Genomic DNA, 12980 nt, shown 5'->3' with positions numbered 1-12980 from the left:
TTAAGTTTACTTTGACATTTTCTTTAAATGGGCTTTTAAATTCTACAAAAATATAACAACAGGTTTCAAAACAAATTAGTGAAAATCCATTTTTTTGATGCATTTGTGATTTTATTTTAAATTAAGATTTTCTAATGAAAAAGGAGTTATGTTGTAAAAAACATAAATATCTTTGCTTCCACTTAGTTTACTTTAACATTTTATTAAACAAACTAACAAATTTAACAACATTATAACAAAAGACTCCAAAAGAACTTAGTAAAAGTATATTTTTTTAATGCATTTGTCATACTTTTTGAATTTATGTAAGTTTTAGTTCAGAAAAATTGTATTTTTCTTAAAAAACTTAGGTTCTTTTGCTTCCCGTTTACTTTACCATTTTTCCGAATTAGCTTTTAGGTTCTACAAAAATATAACAACAGGTTAACAATCCAAAACAAATCAATGAAAACCTGTTTTTTTGATGCATTTAAACATAAATCAGTATTTTTACAGAAAAATGGGTCAAATAACTTAGGTTCGTTTGCCTTCCTTAAGTTAACCTTAACTTATTTGTGAATATCCTCACAGATTCTACAAAAATATAACAAAGGACTTTAGGAAAAGTCCTTTGTTATATTTTTGGAAAAAGAATAAGTGATTAACCGTTTTTTGCTATTTTTAGAAAAATATTGATATTTGTATAAAATTTTGCCGATAAAAAAGCTTTCAAAGGTCAAGAAACGTAATTTTAGAAAAGTGACTTTGCTTTTTTTTTATCATTTTTTCAATAAAATCACAGATTTTACAAAAATGTAACAAAAGAGTTCAAAAGAAACCAGTGAAATTCTTTTTTTATATGCATTTGTCATGTTTTTTTATATTTAAGTAAGCTTTTGTAAAGAAAAAGAGGTTTTGTCGTAAAGAACATAAATTCCTTTGATTCCCTTCAGTTTACTTTATTATTTTATTGAATAAACTCACAAGTTCAACAAAAATATAACAAAAGATTCCAGAAGAAGTCAGCGAAAATCTGTTGTTTTAATGCATTTGCAATGTTTTTTATCTTTAAGTATGTTTTTGTACAGAAAAAACAGTTTTGTTGTAAAAAACAGAGACTCTTATGCTTCCCTTCCCTGCTTTTTTGTTGCATTTGTCAGACTTTTAAAATTTAAATTTGTTTGTTTACAGAATATTTGGTTTTATAGTGAAAAACTTTAGTTCCTTTACTTCCCTTGCGTTTACTTTAACATTTTTAAAATAATTTTACAGATTCTACACAAAATATAGCAAAATACTCCTAAACAAACTATTAAGAACCTATTTTTTTGATGTTTTTTAAAGAAATATTTCTTTATGTAAAAACATTTGCGGAATTGAAAGCTTTCTAAGGTCAAAAAAAAAATTTTTTGACTTTGGAAGTTCCATAAACTTACATATTCTACAAAAATATGTAATACCATTTTCTTCAATAAACTTACATATTCTACAAAAATATAACAAAAGAGTCCAAAAGAAATCAGTAAAATTTTGTTTTTATACGCATTTGTAATATTTTTTCAATTTTAGTAAGTTTTTGTACAGAAAAAGGGGTTTGTCTTAAAAAACTTAGGCTCCTTTACTTCCCTTAGACTTACTTCAACATTGTTTTGAATAAACTCAAAGATTCAATAAAATTATGGCAAATGACTCCAGAAGAAGTTAGTGAGAACATATTTTTTTAATACATTTGTCTTTTTTTTTTAAATTAAGAAGGTTTTTGTTCAGAAAGTTGGGTTTTGTCTTAAAAAACTTCTTTGCTTCCTTTAAATTTAATATAAATATGTTTTGATTAAACCATGGACGTATAAGAGATGGACGTGCAACTCATTGTTTTTTTCGCGAGCCATGCTCAATAATTATGCGTGTGTATTGTTACAAATCTATTGTTTTAAACAATGAAAACTAATTATGACTTTGAACGACGGTATTTTAACGATTTACTGAACTCGTTTAATCAATCTAATATTATTTTTAAAAAAATTTACAATTAGTGTGAAAATAAAATTATGCAATTTATACACTTATTTTGTTTTTGTATATTTATGTTTTAAAATTGTTGCTGTTCTTGTTATAACATTTTAGAAGTTAAGTTAAATATCAAAATTAAAAAATCAACACCTTTTATCTAATTATTCTAAAATATTTGTCTAAATTAGATATCTAAATGATCTAGATTGATAGATTCTAATAGCACTATGTATTAGTGAGTACTTATGTATATTTTAAATATTATTTATTCAAATTACCATTTTCTATGGTAATATTTGACTAAAATGGACTATGGTATGCAAACTACTAAACTTTAGTCTAAAGTTGTATTGTAATTTCTATAAATATCACAAAGTTTTTAAAACTGTTTGGTTATGAAAGTTATTGATAAAATTTAATTCTAAGTCTGAAAGCTTATTTGATGTCATTTGTATCATACATACTTATTCATTTAAAATTTAAATGAATAAGTATGTATGATTTTTTTTAATAGATTTTTTGTGAAATGGAAGTTCATGTTAAACTGCTTTCAAACTGTTGTAGGATTTGTGGAAAGAAAAAGGTTCTTAGAGCAAAACAAGTAGAACCTTTCAAAGAGGTCCTATTGTATGCCTACAATATTAATATTGATTTAGACAATGCCCAAATCCACCCATCAAAACTTTGTATGAAATGTTACATGAAGTTGTATCATATTCAAAAACAAAAAAATAAGAATGACTGCGCGCCTATGTCTTCATACCAATTTCAACGACATAATGACAAACAATGTTATTTATGTAAATCTAAACTGTTTGGAATACACACATTTTCCAATCCCTTAAAATTTACTGATATAAAAAAAGCTGCTGATTGTTATAACATGAAGTGCTTTAATAACAAATTTGTATCATTTTATATGAAAGATTATGTTTTGTTGTACAAAACAATTACACAGATAGAAAACGATCTATGGACATTGCATATTTTTGACAAACAAATTTCTAATGAAAATGAAGTTATTAGTCATTTGCCAAAATTTCTAAATCCAAGTAGTGCTGCTGAAATTTTTTCCTTCATTGAAAATGTAAAAATTTGCTCTGGTAATAATAATATCCCTAATTTAATTAAAAGTAAAATAGTTAACCTAACTTCAAAACAAAGTCAGTTAATTTTGAAAAAAGATTTTGGTATTATAAAAACTAAGTTTATGAGCAGTTGGAATGATTTTTCAATTATTAGATCAAGCAGGTGTTCTTTTTTGATAAATTCTAATGACAGCAAAGCAAAATGTGAAAATTGTATTACAGACATTAAGTCTCTTATTGAATACGAGTCACCTTCTACAAAATCAACAGATACAAAAAAATGTAATAATAAGTATTTGAAAAAATATCAACTGTTAATTAAAGTAAAAGAACTACAGCGGAATAAAAAAATTGTAGCATCTAGAACATCACGTTTGAAAAAAAAGGTTAGAGATTATTTAAAAAAGGAAGGTGTAGCTGTGGATTTTCAAACCAATGAATTATTACTTGACACAATGAAAAATGAACCAGCTATACCTTTTAAAAAAGATTCCCCACAATTTTTACTCTGGAAGCAGTAGATTGTTCAATCTTCATTAAAAAATAGTAGGGCTATGGTTTGGCATCCATTAATAATTAAATGGTGCTTCAGCATATATCTAAAAAGTCCTGGCACTTATAAACATATACGAAGTTCACCTTTTTTATTTTTGCCATGTAAAAATACACTTTTGAAATATGTAAACTTCACTGATCCTGGCTGCGGTTTTAATGTTGACATTCTCAGGCGTCTCATCGAATTATTAAAACCTGATGATATGAAAGATTATGAAAAAAATGTAAGTTTAATATTCAATGAAATGAAAATTAAAAGTGGTTTGATGTTTTGCAAAACAACTGGGAAAATGGTAGGCTTTACGGATATGGGACCTGTGAATGATACATTAAATGAATTTCATAGAAGGTTTGACCGCAGAATAACAGAAAGAAATTCTGAATTAAATCTTGCTTAGTATGTCATTGTGTTCATGGCAAGAGGAATTTTTTCATCTTTATGTTATTATTTTGGACATTTTGCTTCAGAAGGTTTTAAAAGCGACCAGATATACTCTTGTGCATGGAATGCTATAATGATCTTGGAGTCTATTGGTCTTAAAGTCAGGGCAATAGTTTCAGACGGTGCAACAGCAAATAGAAAGTTTTATAATCTTCATAAAATGGAAGACTCTAGCAACATTTCAGAAGGAGTAGTTTACTGGACTTTGAATCATTGTGCTCCAGGTAAGAACCAAATTTTTAAAAGATTGATTAATTTTTAAATGAATTTTTATGTTTTAAAATATTCCTATTTTTCTACAGAAAGAAAAATTTTCTTTATTTGTGATGTACCTCATTTGCTAAAGACCACAAGAAATAATTTGGAAAATTCTCATTGGAATAAAAAGTCAAGAAACTTAATGGTAATTTAGTTTATTTATTATCAAATTAAATTATTCCTAATTTACTTGAAATAACTTTGTTTTGAAACTTATTATTAATAGTATAAAGAACAAGAATTAGGTTGGCACCAAATTATAAGTTTATATGAATGGGATGTTGGATTTTTAAGAGATGCCCCAGGACTACGTATGGGACACAAACTTCGAGATGAACATATAAACTTAACTCCTCAATCAAGAATGCGTGTAAATCTAGCAGTGCAAGTATAAAATTATTTTTGTTTAATTTGATAAAATTTGTTGTCAGAAGAGTACTAATTGAATATTGTTATATTTTCTTGGCTTAAAATTTAAAAATAAGATTAATGCTAAAAATCATAACTACTAATTCATACTATCATAATTTAGGTACTAAGCTCAACTGTTGTGCACATGCTTGAAGAGCAAAATGATGTAAAAACGGTGTCACTTCGTAAATTTATTTCATTTATGTATAAATTTTTTGATTGCATGAATGTTTCAAAATTCATTAATAAAACAAGGAAGGATGCACTAAATCCTTATATTTCTGCTGAGGATCCCAGGTTTAAGGTATTTATAAAAATAAATTATAAATGTATTTATATATTTATATATATATATATATATATATATATATATATATATATATATATATATATATATATATATATATATATATATATATATATATATATATATATATATATATATATATATATATATAGATCCCGCATCCATATATATCCTTATATATAGATCCCGCATGATTCTTACACGTCAACATATATTTTTTCCATGTTATGTTGACTGAAAGTTAAAACGCCAGACCAGAATAAAATTAAAATGTTTTTTTTTTTTCTTTCTTTCCAATAAAAGATTGCAGGTCCAAACTAAACCCATAGAATATGGGATTCTTAGTGAATCAAGGAGTAGTACATGGATTGACTGATGGGAATCAGTCGATTTGTGTACTACTCCTTGCATGTTCTCCCTAAATCAGTTTTTTATAAACTGGTTTCTTATATAAAGAAAATTGTATATATATATATATATATATATATATATATATATATATATATATATATATATATATATATATATATATATATATATATATATATATATATATACTATATATATATATGTATATTGTTTTAGTGGCTTTCAAAAGATTTTCTTGGATTTTTAAGTGAATGGGAAAAAGAATCAAACAGCATTCCAAATTTGTCTAAAGAAGAACAATCTAGGTTATGTCTAAGTAAGCAAACTCTAGAAGGACTCAGAATATCTGGTGATTTTTAATTTTGGTTTTAACAATAATTAATAATGTACTATATTATTAACATTAAATATCGATATTATTATTATGTGCAATATGATAAATATATAATAAATAAGGTTTAACTTTCCTGTGGGAGCTTGAGGATTGTTAACATTTTTTTTCAGTTGGTTTTCTAGTTGTTGCCTTCTTTACAGAATAGGAAAGGAAAATAAGGAAAGAAAAATAGGAAATTTACTTATCGTAGTATAAGCAAATTTGAAACTGAATCTACTTTTATCGTAGCACTATTACTCAGAAAGTTAGTATCCAGAGTTTTTTAACTCCTCTTACCCTTGATGTACATTACAAAGTACCTTAAGTTTGGTTTAAGTTAATCAATTTGAGTAATGTTTATTGTATGCTAATTTATAGTATGTTTTATGTTTTAGTGCATTCCTTTGTGGAATTAGGTAAGATCCTTTTATTGGAAGATGGCGTTAAATTTTTACTTTCCGAAAAATTTACTCAAGATCCGGTAGAAGAATACTTTTCCAAACAGCGGAGACGGGGTGGTTGCAACGAAAATCCAACTCTTGAGGAATTTAATAGAAATGTGCTTGGTTTGAATGTTGCACTTATACAGGTAATGAGCGGAAACTCAAGAGGCAGAGATAGGGAAATATTGAAAGTTGATGTCCTCAACGAGACTCTGCCTTGTAAAAAAAGAAAAAAATAATGTATACTTTAATTTATTAAAATGTATACACTTATAAATATATAATTTATTCAAATGATTTCCGTTTTATAATATTTTATGACACAATATAACAATTTTGAAGGGGGATGGACAAGGATCTCCACCCTTTTACCTGATGCTTCAACCCACTAAAGGAAACGCCATATTTTAAATTGAGATTCTAAAAAACTTTATTGATTTACTTTATATAAACGCTTAATAAGCAAAATAAACGCTTCTACTTGTTTATTCATGATGTAATATAAAAAAGAAGTTTGTAATAGCGTGCTATTATATACAGCTGTTATATAGATGATATTATAGAATATTTTAGAAATTTAGGAAAAACTTTGAAACCCGTGTCGTCAGCCCCAGAAAAGAACTTGTTATTTATTCAAACATTAAGCTGTTTATTATTGTTGGTTAAGACCCCCCACCCCCGCCATTATACTCTATTTGTTTACCTCCCTCCCCCTATAAGCATACGCACTTTATGGCCGACCCCTTAGGGGGATTAGAGGATATATATTTGTTATTTAAAACTGCTTTCTTTTTCTAAAATGCCCCCGCACAAAATTTTCACAGAAGGGGGTTTGTTAATATGGATATTATGCATACTATGCATTGCATAGGGCATTTATTAAGGAACTAAATTCATTTTAATAATATTAACAGCTATTGTAACAAAAATACTAAATTGTCTATAAAAATAAAACAAAGTCAAGTATTAGCTTTTTTTTTATTATTTAGCATTTTTCTTATTATTTAGCATTTTTCTTATAGAAGGTTCGCTTCTATTGGATATTGACTTCTTTTTCTTCGCTATTTGTATCCAAGTATCAACAAAAGATTTTATTCTTAAATTGACCCATTTTTTAAAAATTATATCTTTTAAAAGATCTGGTAATTCCTTTAATTTTATATCACAAATAAGTGTTACCCAAATTGAATCAATTTGTTTACTATTATGTAATAATGGCATAATCACATCTCTAAGATCTGTACCTTGGTATTTAGTCAACAAAGATTTATTTAGAGTTTCACGAACAACTTGCTCAATTCTATAAATTAAGGCATAAAAGTCCTTGTTTACACAAAATAAACCGCCTCTATTAATTCTTTCAGTCCATGTGGTATAGTCATAAATACTTTCAAACACCATAATTTTGTTAGAATTTTCTCTCCAAGATTCTAATAAATTCAAAAATATTTTTGCTGATTCATTAGTTTGATTTTTGTATCGTTTTGCTAATGAAAATGCAACAAAACCAGCCACATAATGAAGTGTCTTTTCTTCTTGAGAAGACAAAACAAGATCTTCTTTAACTGGATTTTTATTATCTAGCTGGTTATTTCTCCATATAAGAAGCTTTTCATAAACCTTGGTTAATATAAACTGGTAAAGAATATGTTGTCCATCTAAGTACTCATCCAACCCATATGATAACACAATGTCGCTCCATATTTCTTTAAACTTTGTGTTCATTAAAAAGTTCTTAGGCAGTGCAGATTGTTTTTCTTTAACTAAGTTAATCGCATTACTTATTTGCAAAACCTGAATAAAATGCTTACTTAATATTTCATTGAATTCTACTAAATTTATATTTTCTTTCTTGGTTAGCATGCTTATGGCAAGAGAAGAACATAAATTTCCTGGTGTTTTAAAAGAACCAACTTTTAAATTGAATATAGAATGTGTTGCAGCATCACTGATGGATTGCCATATAAAATGTAGACATTCTTCTTTAATGTTAAACAAATCTGTTGAAGGGATACAATCTGAAAAGACAATTTTATATATATATATATATATATAATATATATATATATATATATATATATATATATATATATATATATAAATTATTAGAAATCACTTATCAATTTCAATTTTTTTACACAATGTTTCGCCAATAAAGACTCTTCAGAAATCAGAGTCTTCATGGGCATTGGGTAAGCATAAAACTGCAAGTAGTAAGTGACCGGGGCCGGGGAATCAGGAATACCAGGCTCTGTGGAGGAGGACTGATTTGGAGGTTTCCATATCAAATAATTTTAAAAATACGAAGGACTACAAATGAAAACAAATTGAAAAGAGAGGGACAATTTTTTTTTGAAATAATGTTAGACATTACAAATGTTGTAATTTAAGATATGTGCCGCTTTTAGTTTGGGCGCCCATACCAGTAAAATGGTATGAAATTATGTCTGAGTACGGCACTGAAGAAGGTGGAAAGTGCAATAAAAAGATGCTACCTTAGCAGATACTAGTTTTGCAATTGATTTTATATATGGTTTCTAAGAAAGATCAGATAGAAGAGTTAATCCTAGATGACGCAAAAAAAAGATTCATTGAGTACATTAATATTTATAAAACAAGGAAGGTCTAGATTATTACGATAACCATTAGCTGAAATAATTTAAATCTAACTCAAAGTTCACCAGTCACTAGAGCCCAAGCTGTATTAGAAGTTAGATCTTATTAAAGCTCAAATGCCCTCTCAAAGCCCCCTCTCCCTCCTATGAGTGAGAAAACCCCCCTGAGTTCTTCAAGAGATCTACATAAAGATAATGAAGATGATGATGACAATGATGATGATGATGATGCTAATTATCATGATGATCATAATGATCTTGATGATGATCATGATGTCATCATCATGCTGATGATTTGTATGCATTTATATAAAATATATAATGAATTTTACGTAAAAATAATATATTTATAGGATCTATCAATATTATTGCAGGCCCGGTCACAAACGGCGTTAGCTATGTTTTATCAAACCCGGCCCCGGTCAAATATCAACCCGGTTGCTTACTAACTGCAAGAGCGTGAAAGCGCTCCCCAAATGGAGAAGACTGATATATATATATATATATATATATATATATATATATATATATATATATATATATATATATATATATATATATATATATATATATATATATAATGTAAAAGTACATATACATATATATAATATAAGCTGCATACTTGCTGTTTGTTTTAAAAGTGTTGTAGATGTTGGTATATTTCTAGCCTTTGTTAAACCTTGGCATATTGTTAAATGTTTTTTAAAAAAATATATAATTTTTGGTAACTTTTTGAGCAAAATCTACAGCTAAGAAGAGATGATAATTGGTTTGTTTGAGTTATAGTGGGAAGCTCTTGTAAAATAAAATCATCAGCAAATATCAACGATACATCTTCTTCTAAAACAATTTCAATATCGTTTTCTGTGTTTATTCTAAGAAACTCAAGAGTTTCTCTCTCATTTAAACAAGACACCACAAGTTCTTCCATTTCTAATTAAAAAAAATTGTAATTTAAATTAGGAAAAATCTTATAAAAATCAAAAACAAAGATTAAGGAATCAAAAACAAAAAAAATATTACTAAGGGTATTAGATAGAAATTTTAATCATGTAAATAAAGCAACGCATCAATACCCCTTTTCCTTCCCAGTATTTAGTATAAAATGTATAACAAAATTTATATATATATATGTTTAAACTTACTAATTATCTTTATTGAAATCTTTAATCTTTTCACCACTTCTTCACGTGATACAAACTGTTTAGATTTTTGTAAAACCACTTCTTCGCGTGATACAAACTGTTTATATTCTTTTAAAACCACTTCTTCTCGTGATATATATATATATATATATATATATATATATATATATATATATATATATATATATATATATATATATATATATATATATATATATATATATATATATATATACTGTTTTAAATTAATCTTATCAATAACTTTCATAACCAACGTTTTTGTTTTTGTGATATTTATGGAAATTACAATAGACTATGGTATTTTGCAAACCATACTCCATTTTAGTTGCAAATTACCATAAAAAATGGTAATTTGTATAAATAATGTTATAATATATATTTAAAATTTAAAACATGAATTACAGCTGCGCACTAACTAAATTGTTTATTTGTAATATTTCAATTGTAATGTTTAGTACAGATCGTCATCAGAAGTAAAATAAAATTACAAAAAACCGTTACAACAAATATCACATAAAAAACGTTAAAGAAGACGTTAAAAAGAAGCCATAAATGATAACAAAACAACGTCAATTTAAAATTAGAAATTATTATTATTGGTATTGTCATTTCTTTGTTAGTTAAATAATTTTCTTAAATGGAGGCCTCCAACAGTTTGTGGATATTCTAACGCCATTATCAAGGTTAAGAAGGATTGGAGAATGTTTAATTTCTTGGTATGTTGAGGCGTAATTGATTTCGAGTGATTCTCTCACTTTACGTTCTTCATACTCAGACTTAATGGCAAGAGTCTTTGGATGAGTCCAATCAAATGCGCCATTGCATTCTCTACCATGCTCAGTTGCACCAGATGCATCCCACTTACTTATCATGTAGTTTTTTCATCTGATGACAATCTGTACTAAACAGATTGAAATATTACAAATAAAAAATTTAGTTAGTACGCAGCTGTGGTTTATGTTTTAAATTTTAAATATATATATAGACGACAAGATAATTTTGTTATCTTGGAGATACAATTGGATCATCTGGTTGAGCAGAAGAAGCATCTAGGGCAAGAGTAAGGTCTGCTTGGGCCAAGTTCAGAGAATTATCTCCACTTTTAACAGCAACAGGTGCTTCATTAAAGATTAAAGGAAAGTTATATAGTATATACGTCGAGAGTGTTATGTTTTATGGCAGTGAAACATGGGCAATGAAGGTTGATGATGTTCAGCGTTTGGAAAGGACAGAAAGGATGATGATTAGATGGATGTGCGGTGTGACTCTAAAAGACAAGAAAAGCAGTGATGATTTAAGAAAAAGATTAGGCATAGTGAGTGTATCTGATAGGGTGCGTCAAGGAAGGTTAAGGTGGTTCGGGCATGTAGAGCGTAAGGATGCAGATGACTGGCTAACAGCATGTAGAAAGTTAAAAGTTTCAGGAGAAAAAGGTAGAGGTAGAAATAGAAAAACTTGGAAAGAGTGTGTTTTAGATGATATGAAAAAGCTACATTTAAGGAAAGAAGATGTTCAAGACCGTGTATATTGGAGAAATTGCATTATGAGAAACGTCCAACCCGTGCAAGCACTGAAACAAGGGCGCTAAAACGATGATGATGACGACAAGATATGACATTGAAACAATATAATATATATATTATAATATTATTTATAATTTTATATTATTATATAATATATATGTATATATAGGGTTATTCCATATCAAATCACCTAGTTTTTTGAAAGTTCCCCAGGGTACCATTTCAGATTTGCTTTAAATTTTGACCACGCACAGATCTTATGAAAAAAATACAATCCAGAAATATTCAGCTTGATTGACCAATTTGTTCAAAAGTTATGATTGAATTAAAAATGACCAAAATCAGAAAAATTTGTGTATCAGGAGCTTACAGCAGTTTTTTTCGATTTTTGACAAGCCATAACTTTTTAAATAAAGATGGTGATCACCTGAAATTTTGTAGGGTAATAGTTTTTCACCCAAATAATCCATTATTGCAGTTGTTTTTGACTGATTATTTACAGTTTTTGCGTTATTGTACCTTAAAGTTGCTAAATATTGCAACATAATTATTTTTTCAAACTTTAATGTGTTACAGTTTAATACTTACTTACAGAAAGTGGATTTTTTTGTTACCTTTGTGTACTTAGGGTCACCACTTGTTAGAATAATCAAAATTGTGCATTAAAAATTAATTTAGCACATGCAGCAGCCTATTGAAAAATCACTTTTTTTAAAAATTATTACAAATTATATTGACTTTGCTGGCATAGAAAATAGCGTAAACAGTTGAAATAAATTATGAAACTTTTTAATGTTGAGGTTCTATATATAGACAATCACCAAAAAAAATTTTAAGACCTATACTCTATCTTATGATATGATTGTAGCCTTTTGAGAGTGATGATATTTTCAAAAGGAGAACAAAAAAATACCACTTACCACATACAAAATTTATACCTCAAATTTTATACAAACTATGTAGCAAATAAGTGATGCTCAGCATTTATTTGGTGATCTACAATGTGATAAATTAAGTTTATTAGACATTTGTAGTTTTAATACTGTGACGCAGCACCATCGCTGAAGTATTTAACTTTATTCACTGTGGGTAGTTTGATTTTGACCATAGGGAGCAACTTTGTGAGAAAACAATGGACTGCTGATTGGTCATGACAAAGATAGTTAGAAATTAAACAATAGCATTCACATTTAAGGTGATCTTTTTCATCTTTGTAATAAACATCAAATGGGTGTAAGGTAGCTCGATTGGCTTGCTAGTAAAACCCTTGTATAGCATCTTGTACAAGAAAACTATAGTTTTCTGCAAAATCCATCAGAATAATGCAGGTATATTGGTCTAATGTTTGTTTTGCCTCTGATAAGTAGGAAGACTGTGCTTCTTTGATAAAGTGGTGGTGGCAAAGGTCATACAAAGTTTCACTTAAAGTTTCAATAAATTC

General features: G+C 27.5%; 3 protein-coding genes across 3 annotated transcripts; 2 read left to right on the top strand and 1 right to left on the bottom strand.

Annotated features, from left to right (window-relative positions):
- The first annotated feature begins 4045 nt into the window (after positions 1-4045).
- On the top strand, positions 4046-6532 carry LOC136091541 (uncharacterized). Its single transcript, XM_065819217.1, has 6 exons — positions 4046-4298; positions 4377-4477; positions 4559-4720; positions 4865-5047; positions 5636-5768; positions 6188-6532. The coding sequence occupies exons 1-6, from the start codon at positions 4046-4048 to the stop codon at positions 6472-6474; spliced, it is 1119 nt and encodes a 372-aa protein (XP_065675289.1). The 3' UTR covers positions 6475-6532.
- Positions 6533-7194: 662 nt separating this feature from the next.
- On the bottom strand, positions 7195-10122 carry LOC136091663 (uncharacterized). The gene is made up of 3 exons (XM_065819371.1): positions 9996-10122; positions 9473-9783; positions 7195-8253 (listed from the first exon to the last, which is right to left on the bottom strand). Exon 3 carries the CDS (start codon positions 8096-8098, stop codon positions 7217-7219), a length of 882 nt encoding a protein of 293 aa, XP_065675443.1. The 5' UTR covers positions 8099-8253; positions 9473-9783; positions 9996-10122; the 3' UTR covers positions 7195-7216.
- A 1062-nt stretch (positions 10123-11184) lies between these two features.
- Positions 11185-11604, top strand: LOC136091834 (uncharacterized). Its single transcript, XM_065819546.1, has one exon. It carries the CDS (start codon positions 11185-11187, stop codon positions 11602-11604), a length of 420 nt encoding a protein of 139 aa, XP_065675618.1.
- The last annotated feature ends 1376 nt before the right edge of the window (positions 11605-12980 follow it).

The sequence above is a fragment of the Hydra vulgaris genome, chromosome 15 (genome assembly GCF_038396675.1).
Source record: "Hydra vulgaris chromosome 15, alternate assembly HydraT2T_AEP".
NCBI classification, from domain to species: Eukaryota; Metazoa; Cnidaria; class Hydrozoa; order Anthoathecata; family Hydridae; genus Hydra; species Hydra vulgaris.
The sequence above is the reverse complement of the archived record's forward strand: the minus strand, read 5'-3'. Positions and strand labels throughout refer to the sequence as shown.

Excerpts from the sequence above, each read along its gene's own strand:
- LOC136091541 (XM_065819217.1), top strand. The coding sequence starts at position 4,046 with ATGGCAAGAGGAATTTTTTCATCTTTATGTTATTATTTTGGACATTTT. Across the intron at positions 5,048-5,635 it reads CTGAGGATCCCAGGTTTAAG|TGGCTTTCAAAAGATTTTCT; the intron begins GTATTTATAAAA and ends ATATTGTTTTAG. Across the intron at positions 5,769-6,187 it reads AGAAGGACTCAGAATATCTG|TGCATTCCTTTGTGGAATTA; the intron begins GTGATTTTTAAT and ends TTTATGTTTTAG.
- LOC136091663 (XM_065819371.1), bottom strand. The coding sequence starts at position 8,098 with ATGCTAACCAAGAAAGAAAATATAAATTTAGTAGAATTCAATGAAATA.
- LOC136091834 (XM_065819546.1), top strand. The coding sequence starts at position 11,185 with ATGTTTTATGGCAGTGAAACATGGGCAATGAAGGTTGATGATGTTCAG.